This window comes from Octopus bimaculoides, chromosome 14 (assembly GCF_046866305.1).
Source record: "Octopus bimaculoides isolate indiv1 chromosome 14, ASM4686630v1, whole genome shotgun sequence".
NCBI lineage: Eukaryota > Metazoa > Mollusca > Cephalopoda > Octopoda > Octopodidae > Octopus > Octopus bimaculoides.
Window position 1 is genome coordinate 52906843 of NC_142941.1, and position 17417 is coordinate 52924259.

The 17417-nt window shown below is 38.8% G+C and overlaps 1 protein-coding gene across 2 annotated transcripts in view; it reads right to left on the bottom strand.

Moving 5' to 3' along the window:
* Positions 1-13465, bottom strand: part of LOC106872308 (DNA-directed RNA polymerase I subunit RPA1) — a 37539-nt gene extending 24074 nt beyond the window's left edge. The window contains exons 1-9 of one of the 2 annotated variants that reach the window (XM_089362938.1): positions 12995-13465; positions 10594-10811; positions 9916-10040; positions 9579-9774; positions 5086-5272; positions 3279-3501; positions 1933-2127; positions 1262-1405; positions 445-665 (exon numbers count right to left, since the gene is read on the bottom strand). In XM_089362938.1, the coding sequence (XP_089219064.1) occupies positions 445-665; positions 1262-1405; positions 1933-2127; positions 3279-3501; positions 5086-5272; positions 9579-9774; positions 9916-10040; positions 10594-10765 (1463 nt within the window). In that variant the 5' untranslated portion in view covers positions 10766-10811; positions 12995-13465. Of the gene's footprint in view, positions 1-444; positions 666-1261; positions 1406-1932; positions 2128-3278; positions 3502-5085; positions 5273-9578; positions 9775-9915; positions 10041-10593; positions 10815-12994 lie in introns of both variants that reach the window. The other variant, XM_089362940.1, reaches the window with a different exon arrangement.
* Between the last annotated feature and the right edge of the window lie 3952 nt (positions 13466-17417).

Sequence of the window (17417 nt, forward strand, 5' to 3'; positions counted from 1 at the left end):
GTAAGTAGCTTGCTTCCCAACCACATGGTTCTGGGTTCATTCCCACTGCGTGGCACCATGGGCAAGTGTCTTCTACTATAGCCTCGGTCAGACCAAGGCGGAAACTGAAAGAAGCCCGTCGTATATATGTATGTTTGTGTGTGTGTGTGTGTGTGTTTGTCCCCCCGGCCATCACTTGACAACCGATGGTGGTGTGTTTAAGTCCCTGTAACTTAGCGGTTCGACAAAAGAGACCGATAGAATAAGTACTAGGCTTTCAAAGAATAAGTCCTGGGGTCGATTTGCTCAACTAAAGACAGTGCTCCAGCATGGCCACAATCAAATGACTAAAACAAGCAAAGAGAAAGAGAGTGTGTCTTAAGACTATTATCTTAAACTCATAGATGGATAGACAGACAGACAGACAGATAGATAGAGATCATCCATTCAATTGCATTTACTCACCCTGGATACTCATTGGGCCCATTAATCACCATTTTCCTCAGTTTATCCACATTCCAAGGGGTCACAGGTTGCGGATAGGTCAATGTTTTAGCAAAGATTTCAGGAACTCCGATCTCAGCGACTTCAATATTGGGGTCAGGGGTAATTACTGATCGGGCAACATAGTTAACACGCTTCCCCATCATGTGCTTCCGGAAGAGACCCTCTTTCTTCTCGAGAATCTGTAAACAAGGAGGAAATGAAAATATGACATGAAGGGTAAACTGCAGTTCCACTTTATAATGGGAGCTCTTAATAAAACAGGTATTAAATGGATTAAGGGAGAAATTTTTACAATTTATTGGTGTAACAGTATGGTAAGAAGCTTGCTTCCTAACCACATGGTTCCAGGTTCAGTCCCACTGTGGAACCTTAAGCAAGTGTCTTTTACTATAAACTTAGAACAACCAAATCCTTGTGAATGGAAACTGAAAGAAGCCTGTCATATATATATATGTGTGTGTCTGTCTTTGTCCCCCACCACTGCTCGACAACAGATGCTGGTGTGTTTGTGTCCCGAAACTTAGCAGCTCGGCAAAAGATACTGATAAATTAAGTACCAGGCTTAATTAAAAAAAAAGTACTGGGGTCAATTCATTCGACCACAAATTCTTCAAGGCAGTGCCCCAGCATGGCCACTGTCCAATGACCGAAACAAGTAAAGGATAACAACATATTGAAACCCTTTGATCTGAGGGCGAACCGTTGAACTGGATGAAACTATGTGTAAAAAGACAAAAAGAAGAAAGGTATTGAAAATGTTCAATAGATGCCTCACCTGTCTAACACCTCTGATGCGGAATGAACTCGGATCAGAGGAATCATCGTACAACCAATTAACATTCTTCTGTAGAGTCAACCAACTCTCGTTGAGCCTTTTCTTTAGGTTCTTATGCTTTGGGTCATTGACTGTAGTTAGATCCTGCAGAAGACAAAAACGAAAACTTTCAGGAAAATAAAACACAAACTTTCAGCATGAACTGTCGGAACATTAAAATGATCATTTGGGCCAGATATGGTTGGTTTAGATGCTAAAGGATTAACCCTTAATCTTCAGATTATTCTGTCAAATGTAATTCTTACTTATTCCCATTGTTTGGAATTAATCCTACATTATCTCATAGGTTTGAGATTCCAATGATGTGATTGTTTATTTATGAAATGATATTGTAGGGTAAGTGGGAGAGGCTAGATCTGGCTGGTCTGAAGATAAAACAGATAGAAAATTTTGACTGGATATGGCCGGTTTAAATGCTAAAGGGTTAAGGAGATATTTGTGTTTTAACCTACAGACATACGAAAGACAGTTTTATCTGTTAACATTCATGTAGTTTCTAGCCAACATATTTAATGAGCTGTCTCATCACAGTATTTTTAAACTAGCTTCTTAATGATGGTGACCACCACCACTGCCACCAGAACCCTGACATCCCACTACCCATTACTTACCACTTCTGTTTGGCCACTTCCTCCTTCTGTTTGGCCACTTTCCCCTCCTGTTTGGCCACTTTCTCCTTCTGTTTGGCCACCTTCCATCTGTCTGAGCTCATGGAGAATTTGTTGGATCTTCTCACATTCCTGCACGATTCGTTTGTAGGAAGAAGTCTGCACGCTTTCATACTTGTTACCTTTTAAAACAACACACTAACAAAAGAAAAAAATAAAAGAAAGAAAAAATCACGAATAACCAAGATAATGGATTAAAAAGTTATTTTACTTTCAAATTCTTTATAATTTTCAAAGTGAATTGAAACTACAGGAAGTGCATTTTGTTAGAACTATGGTTATGAAAAGGTTTAGCACATTGAAAAATCTTTACATACATAGGTGCAGAAGTGGCTGTGTGCTAAGTAGCTTGCTTACCAATCACATGGTTCAGTCCCACTCCATGGCACCTTGGGTAAGTGTCTTCTACGATAGCCTCAGGCCAACCAAAGCCTTGTAAGTGGATTTGGTAGACGGAAACTGAAAGAAGCCTGTCGTATATATATATATATATATATATATCAAATTTAAAATTTAAAAGAGAGTTTTGACGCTGATATCCATTATTATTGAAATTTATTCCTATGTCAACATTTCTGTATAAGGCTATATTTAACTGTCAAATTCAAGTCAAATACATAATTTACCTTACATATCTTCAGGGTATATTGGTAGCGATTACATGCTTTTCTCATCAACACATTGTATGTATGTATGTATATGTTTGTGTGTATGTGTCCCCCAACATCGCTTAACAACTGATGCACAAGGCCTGAAACTTTGGGGCAAGGGACTAGCCAATTACATTGACCCCCCCAGTGTTCAACTGGTACTTAATTTACCGGCCCTGAAAAGATGAAAAGTAAAGTTGACCCCGGCAGAATTTAAACTGAGAATGTAGTGACGGGTCAAATACAGCTAAGCATTTTGACCGGCGTCCTAATGATTCAGCCATCTCACCACCTTAGTGAAAATTTTTGCCAGTAGCATGTAAAAAGCACCAGTTGAGCATGGTCAATGCTAGTGCTGGCTGACTGGTCCTGTGCCGGTGGCACGTAAAAAGCACTGTTCAAGTGTGGCCAATGCCAGTACTGCCTAACTAGCCCTCCTGCCGGTGGCATGTAGAAAGGACCTGCTACACTCTCGGAGTGGTTAGTGCTAGGAAGGGCATCCGGCCGTAGAAACATTGCCAGATCAGATTGGAGCGTGGTGCAGCCTTCTGGCTCACCAGTCCTCAGTCAAACCATCCAACCCATGTCAGCATGGGAAGCGGACGTTAAACGACGACGATGAATCATAATAATACTTACTGGTCTAAAACAAGATGGAATCACAGGTACGACTTCAAGAAAAAAGATGTCAGTTGGATATTCAACATCGATGTCTAAAAAGTCATAAACCATCTTCAGAATGTAGCCGTTTTGTTCCCAGATTTTACGCATACGTTCCTGGACTTCAACAGGGGTTAGGTACGATTTCTTGAATGTGTAATCCAACATACTTGGTTGTGCCGTCCTACTATTTGGCTCCTCTCTGTTAATAAAAACCAAAAAGGGTTTGGCATTGTAATATGCATTTTAGTTTAATAATCTCCTTACAATAATGGACGTCATGTCTCCGCTTCATGGTCAAACGGCTGGACCAATGGTCACGATATTTTTCAGGATTACAAAGGAGGTAATCAGGAAGGTGTTTTAGCGAAAAAAAATGTGAAAAAGCATGATTATTTAGTGGATAGTGAGGGTAATTGTTCAGTTTACAAGTGTAAAAAAATGAATAAAAGTTAAAGGGGAGATAAGTAATAAAAAAGCAAAGGGAAGTAAGTCAACTTATCCATTGAATTATGCCATATACGTAAGTTTTAGTGTAAGACAGTCTTATTAAGGAATGGTTGGGATGGCTTTGACTCATCTTTAATCTGTGTATGAATAATTACCGATATTGAGTTTTGTATTAATAAATCACTTTTGATTTTTTTGTTAAGATTCTGGTGACAAGAATTAACTCTAGATTTCCCATAGCATATAATTCGTGAATTTAGAGGGTTTAGATTTGCGATACTATCTCTTTATTTCCCATCGTAGATGGATAGATTACTAAAGATTCCACTCATGCATTCACAACAAACAAGGCACAGAGCTAGAGTCTAGATTGTGTAGGTGTATTTTTACCCACGACCAGTTATATGTTGCTATGAGTAGAGCAACAGACTCTAGTAATTTAAAAATTAGTGTCGACCAAACAGAAAATATCGTCTACAAAGAAGTTTTGTAATCATATTGATATTATTGAAAGGAATATGATTCATAATTCAAATAAAGAAATTTGTGAACTTTGAATGTATAAGAGTTTAAACAAGCGTAAAATAGTGTAAACAACTAAAATAAAAGTATATCTAAATAACATTTTTTTCTTAATAGTGGTCGAAAGAAGGTCTGGCTTTCGTTAGGAGTGGTCCACATAACCATTCATGATACAGAGGCTGGGAGCCTATTTCAGTTCAGGAGGGAATCATCATCACATATCACTTAGTCATAAATACATGTTATATAGCTTCAATAGAATGCTGAATCACCAACAATAATGTGATTTCTCTAAGACATCTCCCAGCAATCTATCAAGTCCATTTACACATTTCTCCATACACACTGCTGTTATGATTCCCCTCCCTCATGTTTTGCCTCCATCGTAGATTTGCTAGTAATAATAACAATTCTTTCTACAATAAGCACAAGGCCTGAAATTTTAGGGGATGAGTTGATTACATCGACCCCAGTATTCAACTGGTACTTATTTCATTGACCACGAAAGGATGAAAGGTAAAGGTTGACTTTGGTGGAATTTGAACTCAGAACGTAGTGATGGGCGGAATACTACTAAGCAATTCGCCCAGCGTGCTTACGATTCTGCTAGCTTACCGTTTTAATAATAATAATAATAATTTTGGCACAAAGCCAGAAGAGGTAAGGAAAAATGTAGTGAAAGCAATAAACAAGATGATGGCATTAATACATAATATAAAGTCCTCAAAGAAATACAGAATTGAAAAATTCTCTTTCGTACCGTTTAAGTAAGTAAAATATGGTTGTTCCAATTAATATGAAACAATGAACTTACTTCATTCTGGGCATCTTTGTCTTTGTTTGTGATACCATCTTTGTTGCAAAGATTTGGCAGTTTCGAAACTGTCGCAGTAATGGTCTGGTTGCCGAGCAATGGGGACACTTACTTCGATTTGTACTCCTTAGTAAAGCCAAACATTGTTTCCATACATGCCTCAGGTGGCGAATATGTCTTGTTTCCTCTGAAAGAGTAAATACAAAACTCTTTTAGTATTTCTTGATTAACCGTTTCATTACCAACCAGGCTGAAACTGGCTCTGTAGTACAAATGTCTGGTTTTTCACAAGTTTGAATTAAAATCTTCCACCAAACCTTAGTCACAATTTATGTTCCTAACACTAGCTTAATTAATAACTAAGTTATTTTACTAAATTCTTTGTTATATTTAAAATTAATTGAAAGAAACACAGAGCATCTCAACAGAAATATGGTAACAAATGGGTTAAAATATATAATAGAGAAACAATTCTTAACTCTTTTGATACCAACCCAGCTGAAATATGCTTTGGCTCTGTAGTACAAATGTCTTGTTTTCATAAGTTCTGAATTAAAAATCTTCCACCAAACCATAGTCACAATTTATGTTCCTAACACTAGCTGAATGATAACTAAGTTATTTTACTAAATTCTTTATTATATCTAAAATAATTGAGAGAAACACAGAGCATCTCAAAAGAAATACAGTAACGAAAGGGTTAAGGAAGACAGTAGGGCCCTAAATACGATTTATTGGTGATATAAAAGAAAAAAAAAATAGAAGCAGAACTGAGATGTTTCAGAGGATAAAGTGCAGTTGTTGATGTCCCAGATCAGTTTTTCATCCAACAGACCAGTGGTTCCCAACTATTTTTCACCTATGGACCCCTTTGGTTCATATTTTACTTGAGTGGACCCTTCTAGCCAGTCAATGTTTAAAACAATTCAGTTATATTTCTAGAATTAAATATTACAGGGATTGTGTAAAAAAAAATGACTAAAATATTTTGTTCTGTAGTGTAACCAATATTTTTGTGTATATATATATATATATATATATAGTTCAAAAACACAATAACAAAAAAACAAAAAAACAACAAAGTGAGGACGTGATATGGATAGTATTATTGGACGCTCAGGAAAGGAAAGAGAGAGTGTATGACGTTTCGGGCGTAGCCCTTCGTCGGAAAGATGGAAAGTTCGGAGAATGGAAGAACGGAGAAAGAGGAAAATGGTACCGATGCCCACGAGGTTACATGATGAAAAGACCGGAAGAGGAGGTGGTGGGGGAAAAGTTCTTTCTAAGATGGGAGAGTGAAAAAGGGAGATGAATATCGGTGCGCGTGCGTAAGTCTGCGAGTGTGTGTGTGATAACAGAACGTGTGTGTGCGTATGTAGGTGTGTGTGTGTGTGTGCATGGTTTGGTGGTTTATCTGTTAGTGTGTTTGTGTGTGTGTGTGTGTATGACGTAGTGGAAGAAATTAGTAGCAGGACTGGTTAGTGGACGCTGTAGACAGTGTAGGTAGAAGGTCAACAGGTGGTTGTTTGGGTGTGTGTGTGTTCGTGTTTGTGTGGGGTTGTCGGTGTTAGGTACGTGTACGTGTGCGTGTGTATTTTGTATGTGCGCGTGTGTGTATGTGTATGTTTTCTGTGCGTGCGTGTGTGTTTGTGTGTATGTGTATGTTGTGTGTATGTGCGTTGCTGTGTACGTGTGTGTGCGTGCGTTTGCTATTGTATATGCGTGTGTTGTTTATGCCCATGTGTGTATGATTGTATGCGTGTCTGTGTGAGTGTGTAGTGTCGGTGAGAAGTGTGTGTGTATGTGGGTGTGTGCGTGTGTGTGTATATGTGTGGATGTGCGTGTGTGTGTGGGATTGTGAGTGTTAGGTACGGGTGTGTGTGTGTGTGTGTATGTATGTCTGTATGTGTTTCCGTGTGCGCGTGTGTGTATATTTTTTGTGCGTGCGTGTATGTGTATATTGTGTATGTTTTCGTGCGTGCGTATGTGTTATGTATATGAGTGAGTATTGTGTATGTGAGAGGTGTGTGTGCATGTGTGTATATGTGTATGTGTGCCTGTGTGTATATGTGTATGTGTGTCGTGTATGTGTGTATGTGTGTGTGGTTTTATGTATGTGAGGGGTGTGTATGTGTATGTTTATGTGTGTGCGTGCGTATGTGTGCCAGGTATGTGTGTTATTTTGTGTGTGCACTCCTGTGTGTATGTGTGTGCATGTGTATGCGGCTGTGTATGTAGGCGTGCGCGTATATATGGGTGTGTGTGTGTATATATGTGCGTTCGGCTATGTGTGTGTGAGGGCGCGTATGTATGTTTGTCATGTATGTGGGCGGTATATGTATGTGGGCGGTATATATGTAAGGTGTGTGGGTATTTGTGCGTGTAGGTAGTGGTGAGATAAAAAGTAGAAAAATAATGGATATAATGTAAGGGGGACGAGGGGGGGGGGGGGGTTTAAAAAAAAAAAAAAAAAAAAAAATTATTAAAGTGTTGCAGGGACGTAAAGGGGAGAGTCATAAGGAAGAGAAGGCTGTGTTGAGTCCGAAGGGGAAAGAAGAATTGAGGTTGAAAATGTAGCGTTGCTCCAAGTGGAGTCGCGAGGGAGTGGACCCATGGTGCAGGGCGAGGCCAAAAACGGAGATGTTAGAGGGAGAGTGGTTGGGCAGTTGGAAGTGACGGCCAACAGGGGAGTCCGAACCTAGCCGAACGTCCCTTAGGTGTTCGGTGAAACGGTCGGCCAGCCGGCGGCCCGTCTGCCCCACGTAGAGTTGGTTGCATAGGGTACATTTGATGCAGTAAATAAGGTTGGAGGAGGTGCAGGTGAAACTGTGTGGAATGTGAAGTGTTTGTAGGTTCGATCCGGTGACAGAGGTAGTGTTGGTGATGAAGGGGCAGGTGTGACAGCGGGATCTGGAGCACAGGAAGGAGCCGGGTGGGGGTGGGGAGGAAGAGGAGAAGGTACTGCGGACCAGTAGATCGCGTAGGTTGCGGGCGCGTTTGAAAGCGGATAGGGGTGGGTTGGGGAAAATGGGGTGGGTAGTGGGATCGAGCTGGAGGCGACGGAAGGCCCGTAGGATCCTCCGACGAAGGGGTAGGGTGGCGGGGTGGAAACGGAGTGGGAAGGGGGTACGGTTAGGGGATTGGTGTGGGGGAGGAGAGAGGGCGGTGGTGCGGTCGATTCGACGAGCGCGGGCGAGGGCGGATTGGACAAGGTGGGAGGGGTATCCTCGATGCATGAACAGACGAGCAAGATACTGGGACTGGGTCTCGAAATCCTGGTCCAGGCTGCACAAACGTCGGAGGCGGAGGAACTGGGAGTAGGGGATGGCTCGTTTGGTGTGGAATGGATGGGAGGAGGAGAAGTTGAGGTAGAGGTGGGAGTCAGTGGGTTTGAAGAAGGCGGAGGTAGTGAGAGAGTTAGAGGGGGGGTTGATGGAAAGAGAGATGTCGAGGAAGTTGACAGAGGTGTCAGAGATGGTGGAAGTAAAGTCAAGAGCGGGGTGGAAGTTGGAGAGGAAGGAGATGAAAAGGCAGAGCTGTTCGCGGGAGAGGGAGGTGGCTCATATATATATATATATATATATATATATATATACACACAAGGGGGTGCAGAAATTACAGGAGAATCAGTCAATTATGATTTTATTCAACATATTCCCCTCTTAGATTCTCACACTTATTTCAGTGGCCCTTTGGTTTTTCTAAGCTCTGTAAAAGAACTCAGAAGGTTGGGCCTCCAACCAGGCCTTTTGCGACACCCTTAAAGCCAGAAACTTTTCAGTACCCCGTCATATATATATATATATATATATATATATATATATATACATACATACATACATACACAGGTTGTTACTGACTTACAACGATTGTCACACCAGCGCCTGGCAGCAATAATAAATAGTCCAGTAGAAATCTAATGGGTTTAATTTCTTAGAAATTAACCCATCTACAGATGATGTCAGCTAAGAAATGCTTCCCCTAGGTTTGGTTATCGATCACCACTGTGGTTATCCCAAGTGTTGGATGAATATCTTGTCATGGAGACATCGAAGCAACCTCGTATTTGTTTGTAAGACAACTGCTTGAGACTCTGGTACTTTTGACTAACGCCAGTTTAATAGTATAATACAGAATGGTGTGTGTGACTTTTACCTGAGAATGTACCTTAAGAATGTAAAAATATAAAACAAAACTATGTAACCTTACAGGCTGACTTATGACCAGTCAGTCAGAACCAATTGTGGTTCTAAGTCGACGACGACCTCTATATATGTGTGTGTGTGTGTGTGTGTGGATTTTGTGTGAATAAAAGACGGTATGTTCATAGTTGGAATGTCTTTGATTATAGGTTTATCTGATCCAGGTTAATCTGCAGCTTAACAAGACGGATAACAACACTAATGAAACACACAGTGTGCTTTCCCTGTCTCCATCTGTTGTCAAACTTGGGGCATAAATAACAAAACACAAAAGCATTCCTCTTCACTTACCATCTTTTGCCACATCTGTCTGTGGTAACGAATTCATTATTTCTTCAATTCTATTCGGATCATTGGTCTTTTCATTAATCTCATGGTATGCAATCAAATGACCACTTTTAATTAGAGAAATTTTACTCTCAACTATTTGCAGGGCCTCCTTGGTCAAAACCAGCATATTGCAACTGGAGCATGTCATGTTCAGAATCTAAAAGAGAAAGAGAGATTAAGAGATTGGCAGATTATTTGTTGAGGTGAAATGGATTTGAGGGAAACGTTGTGTTAACAACAAACAAGATGAGGACAAATATCCGTCAAATGTAAATAATGTAAGTGGTTTAATACTGACCTTGAACATTGTCCGGTAGAGCATAGGATTGTAAAGCAAGAGAGGTAAAGGAATATGTCCAAGATGTCCCGTGCAGGTGTTAGGTGGTTGACCACAGGTAAAACAGATGTACTTGTTAAGGGAACCTGTAAAGTAGAAATACTGGGTTTTAGAAAAGAGAGAAAGAAAGAAAGCTCACCTCACGGCTTTTCTTTGAGCAGATCAGATCTAGAAACTTAGATCTGGATTTAGGAAAAAGTTGAGTGGAAGAATATAAGGAGGAATGCCAGAGGCATAAAGGTGAACCAAATCTGGATTGTCCTATTTTCAGCTTCTTCATTTGTCTGTGCTCTCCCCTGTCCTTAATAGTCTGTCTTCAATGCTGGCATGGTTCGCTTTTTTGGTTGGAGGCCCTTCTTTAAGCCAACAACTTTACAGGTTGTACTGGGTCCTTTTTTGTCATGGTACCAGCACTAAATGACATTGCTATTAAGCCGACGTTCCAGAACATACAGAATTATCATGGACGGGTTTAATTCAGGAGCGAGCATGTTAAAGAAGGAGTTTTTGATCCACAGAACAAGATGTGGCAGCTTCAGTCAACTTGGTGTCAAAAGGTTAAATAAAGAAAAGCAAAAAAAAAAAAAAAAATTAACATAGTAAAAAAACAACAACAAAAAATATTTGTTGTGAACTTACCAAGTGCCAGATCATGCAAGCCATTCGGCTGAGGATGGAGAAGGGCATCAAATGTCTGTGAGTTGGTTATAGGCTTCACACTGAGTTTTTTAATTTCTTCACATGAGAACATTTCAAAAGATAAGCTGTTGACAGTCTTAGAATCAGGAATATCCCATTCTGGATAATCCATGGTTAGGCTGTGTCTAATATGGATTAAAAGGTGATTCTATGGAATGCTGCTAATAGAAAACATGAAAAAAAAAAAAAAAATGCATTAGTTGTCAGCTCGAAACTGAGTGTTGGAAGAATTAGAGACGATGTATTTAAAATCAGAACACCTTGAGGGTCCACCCAAATGCTATATCATTGTTATTTTCATCTCTTCCCTGTTCCATCCCAATCCTCTCAGCTAAAATGTGAGTAGCCATGTGGCCCCTCATCAGAAAGAAACCTGTTCTTCTTTGAACCTTTCTCTGATATTTTAACCCTTTAGCATTTAGACCAGCCATATCCAACCCAAATATTCCACCTGTCTTATGTTCAAAGTGGCCAGATTTGACCTCTCACATCTAACCTACAATGTCATTCTAAAAATAAACAATCATATCAAAGCTACAACATAATGTCTAATTAATGCGTAACAATGTGAACAAGACACTCAGAGTGCACAAACCTTCGCCAAGGCAACACCAACGTCCCTCCCAATGATTAGCCAGAGATGATTTTTAAAATGAGAATATCTGAAATAAACTCGACTGCTCTCACAGACGAAAATATTGAAAATGAACCTGGAAAAAAACCAGAAAAATAATCCTTGTCCAGGACCAAATCGATCCCAAAATCAGTTTGTGCCAGTCATCCAGATCCATCCAGTAGTTCTTGAGATATCTTGTCCATGGACAAACAAACAAACACGACTAAACAATACCTCCACCTTTGCTAAGGCAGAGGTAATAAATAAGCATTACATTTGACAGAGCAATCTGACTGCTAAAAGGTTAATCCCTCATCTCTGAGTGATAAAGCTGCCTCACAAGTGCTGGTGTCATAAGAAAGAAAAAAAAAAGGCACCCAGTACATGCTGTGAAATGGTTGATGTTAGGAAGGGTATCCAGCCATAAGAAGACGGTGGAGTATGAGAGAATCCTCAGCCCCATGGAATCCTTATAAAGCACCCAATGCAGCCCTGATTTACGTTATACAGGTGTAATTCCTGAATGTTTACAAGAATTCTAAGGAGTGCTGTTTTGTGTATGGAATATACCATAATACAGAATGCTTAACTCAGTTTAAATGATGTCAATAGTCACTAATGTAAAACGATAATTTACTTGTAACCTGGGTGAACGAAGGTTGTCATTTCAACGTGGTCCCAGAATAGTCCGGAGACTCACGGGTTCCACACGCGTAGTGCAAATAATGCTTTAACAACCTGTGTGATTATTAAGGCGAATCAAAGAGATTTAATTACGATTTTGTATGATATTTGATAAACAATAAAACATCATACTTTTTTTTTTGGAGCACAGAATCTCGAAGCATATAAAGCTATAAATAGCTTGTAAATGTTAGGTTGAAAACGGAAAAGTGAAACTATTTGTCCGGCAAATTTCGTAAAACATTTTTCTTCTTTACTTTCTTACACACAGACCTCTACATACATGCACATAAACACACATACACAAAAATAAGCGATTCGTGTATATTTATACATGTGTATCTATATATGTGTGAGTGAGTGTGTGTCTCTGTTGAAGTTGCTCGTGCAAAATGAAAGACAATGAATGTGTGTTCGACCGTGTTTTTCACTGTTCAGCAGCAAAAATTAACATTAAAGACATAAAAAATTTTATACGGAACTTGCTGAACAAATAATTTCACTTTTCCTAGACTGAAAAAACGATATATTGCCAAATACCCCTGGATAGGAAAAGTTGAAGGCGGCGGAGGTAAAAAATACGTACACCACCCGTTTTCGGTGTAACCCTAACCCTAAACACCGGGTGTACGTATTCTTTACTTTCGCCGTCGAATCCTACCCTGGGACTCGAATACTACATATTTCGTAAATAGATGTGAGTTCGAGTCCCAACCGAAGCTTTCAACTTTTTCTTTCCAAGTGGATTTTATTTTTAACCCAATATTAACAAGGAATGTTTTATGTGCTTCGAGATTCACCGTTCGAAAAAAAGTATTCTTTTCTTATGACGTCAACACCATACTGTAGAATTTTGGTAGACATACATGGGTTGTAGCAAGCAGTTTTTTATATGTTGCCTTCTGTTTTGTACTGGAGGTCGTGGTGGGAGAGATTAACGCAGCAACAGAATTAAAGACAAAGTAAGAAAAACAGCGACATAACAATATAACAATATGACAACTGAAATGGGGAATAAGTAAGTGTAATTTCTTGACTTACCTTTAAGAATGATCCAAGAGAATCAAATCTAAATTGAAAAATAAATCGGACCCAGGGTAGAACAGGTTTGTCGTGGACAAACACGTGGGTACAACTTCCTGTTGAGCAAGTAAACACGACATTGGACCACTTTATCAACAGAGGCCTTAGACGAACACAGACTCCAGATGAATTATATTGTAATTTATTTCGGTGTAATTAACCACTCTATATAATAAAAAATATATTATTAAATGTAATATTGGAAATATATTTGGTTTTAGCATTAAATAAAATATTAGTTTGAAAATCATTTTATAATACGAAACAGTCTTTAAAATGCATAGTATCTATTATCAGATTTTGTTAGGGCCCCATATGGTAAAGAAGTAGATGGGAAAATGTGGGTAGAGGAACTTGTTTCAGCGTGAACTTGTTTCTTTTGTTTCTAATTTATGTTTAGATTCTAATTATGTTCATATCGTTATTTTTAAAATTATAGCAACATTTTATACTAGAGTTATCCCCCTTAAACTACACCCGTGAACACTTATTTGTTGTTCATTGGTTAAACTAATATTTTACTATTTATTTATTTATTTGTTATTTTCTCTTCAGTTTTTTTTTTTCCATTTCGCAACCACGTACTTTTAGGTTCAGTCCCACTACGTGGCACCTTGGGTAAGTAAATGCCTACTCAGGCTGGGCATTACGATTACGACGACAAGGGTTCCAGCTGACTTAATCAACGGAACAGCCTGCTCGTGAAATTAACGTGCAAGTGGCTGAGCATTCCACAGATACGCGTGCCTCTAACATAGTTCTCGGGGAAATTCAGCATGACACAGAATGTGACAAAGCTGGCCCATTTAATTACTGGTACAACAACGAGATTCCACACAGTTTTCGTCTCCAAAACTCACTCCAAAGCGTTGGACGACTCGGGGCTTTAGCGGAAGTCCTTTGCCTAAGGCGCCGCGCACTGAAACCGAACTTGAAACCGTGCGATTACAAATCGAGCTTCTTAACTACGCAGCCATGTCTGCGCTTATTTATAAAATAAATTCTAATTTAGATTGATTACTATTTTTTTTGTTACCTAATCACACGAACTTAATTTCTTAAACAAATTTTAACGTTATTATATCCCCCCCACCACCACCATCGAATTTGTGACAAGTTTTCCTTTAGTCCGTTCATTCATTCATCTTAAAACTATAAACGAACAAGTATATATGGGTTATCTCCCTTACATCTTCGTTTAATAATTTTCTCCCAATCATTCTTGCATTGCTGCTGCGGCACTCTCAAAGATTTCAGGAATTATAGATCTCTCTCCTCACCCTCTTTCCCCAATCTACCCCTTTCCCTGTGTCTCTCTAACTCTCTTCCTTCCCCTGCTCCCTTTCCTTTACCTCTGGCTAGTTTTTGCACGAAATCGCGATCCAATGACCGCGAGTCCGCTGCCTTAACCACTGGGCCATTGTGCCTCACACAGCATATATATATATATATATATATATATATATATATATATATATATATATATATATATATATATATATATATATATATATATATATATATATATATATATATATATATATATATATATATATATATATATATATATATATATATATATATATATATATATATATATATATATATATATATATATATATATATATATATATATATATATATATATATATATATAAAAGTTATTAATGAGGGTAGAAATTGATATTAATCAATTAAAACCAGTGGTCTAGCATATTAAAAAAAATCCGAAGATTAAAATTATATTACATACAAAAATAAGAGGAATGACCAGCAAAAGTGGACTCCTATATGCTAGAAATAGATGCCGAATCATCTAACCACGAAAAAAAATATGTTCTCAGTAAAAATTCAGCGACACTGAGAACATATTTTTTTTTTCGTGGTTAGATGATTCGGCATCTATTTCTAGCATATAAGAGTCCACTTTTGCTGGTCATTCCTCTTATTTTTGTATGTAATATATATGTATGTGTGTATGTGTGTGTATATATATATAATTATATTTATATTTATATGTGCGTGTGTATGTGTATGTGTATGTATGTATGTATGTATGTAAGTGTGTATGTATGTATGCGTGCGTGTGTATGTGAATATGTATGTATGTGTGTATGTATGTATGTGTTGTGTGCGTGTGTGTATGTGTGTGCGTGTGCATTGTCATGTTGACAAAGTGTTTTCATGTGACACGTTATTTTTAATTGCGATCTTGTGACGTTGAGACGTAAGTCAAAAGTATTTCCTGTTATTGTCGATGTTGTTGTTGGAGTCATTCTGTAAAGCCATATATTTTTCTAGATTATCTATCAATGATGTTTGGTGGAAAATTCTGTGAATATTTAAAAAATTTTGTTGGGGACTCACATTTCTAGGAGCTTTGACGCCCGTTTCCTGTATAGTTGTACTCACTGATGTTCTTTTACGGCTTTCGCACATGTAAAAAGCATTTCCCTGTGTCGACGAAACAGCGTTCCATCAACCCTCTAACCACGACAATCTCCATTTTTTTTTTTGTGTGTGCATTATATTCAATATTAATTTATCCCGCATATTTAACCATAATTGAAGACAGTGGAATAGTATTTGAAGGAAGTTTGATCGCAGTTTCTTGAAGATCAAATGATCGCGTATACACTTCTAAGCTTTCGATACTTTATAGGTAGACTTGGTAGCACGCCGGGCAAAAGACTTAGCGGCGTTTCTACGTTTTTATGCTCTGAGTTCGAATGCCGCCGGCGTCGACTTTGCCTTTCATCCTCTCGGGGGTTGATAAAACAAATACCAGTTAAGCACTGGAGTCAATGTAATCGACTCACCCTTCTCTGAAACTGCTGGCTTTGTACCTAAATCTGAAGCCATTATTATATAAGGGGTCCAGTCCAAATATCTGCACAGGTTTTGATGTTAATGTCTGAAAGTAATCCTTTTAAGAACTACCAGATATAAATGACTTTTCTAACGCAATAAACGCTCCAATCAAACCCGCATCTCGGTTAATGTAAAGCGGATTGGATTACTTTTAATTTAAAAGCAAATTTAATATTACGAGCCGACCAACGCGGCGAGCTGGCAGAAACGTTAGCATGCCGGGCGAAATTTTTAGCGGTATTTCGTCTGTCTTTACGTTCTGAGTTCAAATTCCGCCGAGGTCGACTTTGCCTTTCATCCTTTCGATGCCGATAAATTAAGTACCAGATCTAATCGACTGGCCCCTTCCCCCAAAATTTCGGGCCTCGTGCTTAGACTAAAGAAGAATATTACGAGACGACCATATACACACACACACACACGATGGGCTTTTTTCAGTTTCTGTCTACCAAATCCACTGGCAAGGCTTTGGTCGGCCCGGGGTTATAATAGAAGACACTTGCCCAAGGTGCGACGCAGTGGGACTGAACCCAGAACCATGTGGTTTGTAAACAAACTACTTACCACACAGCCACGCCAGCGCCAACGTCAGTTAGTCTATAGTTTATTATTCTATGATCAAGTTTGAAGAAATATCCTTCTCTCATCCCTACTACGGCAGCATCTGTTAGAAACGGCTTCTGGCAGAAGAGAAACTCCTTAGCAAGTCCTCCTCCTCCTCCCACAACACAGAATTAGTTTCTCGCTGATAATTCGATACATCTCAGACATAAGGCTACAATTGCCAGCATTTGCTCTGCTTCCTCCGTTCAGGATGGGACATATGTTTTCTTTTAGGATTGGTATTAGCTTACCACTTCCATGGAAGATTTGGGAAGGTATTTGAAGTAGTTTAGCTCGTGTAAGAACCTGTTTGCATTAGTCGTTAGAGGAATTGTCGCCAAACCATTACAACTTGTTGCTGTATCTATGTCAGTAATTTCAGTGTGTTTTTAATAAGAATTACCGCATCTCTTTGTTGTAAAGTTGTCGGCGTCGACAAATTTAATGATTCAATTATTTGTACGTCTAACAACGAAATAATAATAAGAGAAAAGAGGAAAAGATTGGTTTGTCTTTCAGTACCGTATTTATTTTGCGAAGTTCAGCAGTAAATGATTTTCTTCTTAAAATAAATAAATATGGTGTGGTTGGGTGGAAGAAGTTTGTTTCACAATCACGTGGTTCAGGCTTCAAAGACAACAACAACAACAACAACAACGACGACGACGACGACGACAGCAAAAACTGACCCTATTCCATTATGATCCGAGACTGTTTCTTTAACAAATTGCTCCGAAATACGGAGTTGGTTGTCTTTATATTTTGATTTTCTGAAACCCTAGTTTCACTGATTGTCATCGAACAATTTCCTGCGACCATCAGATTTACTCGCCATTAAAAGCGATTTCCCTAATACATGTATTTAGTAATCCGTCTTTATAATCTCTCCCTCTTTCCGCCCCTCTCT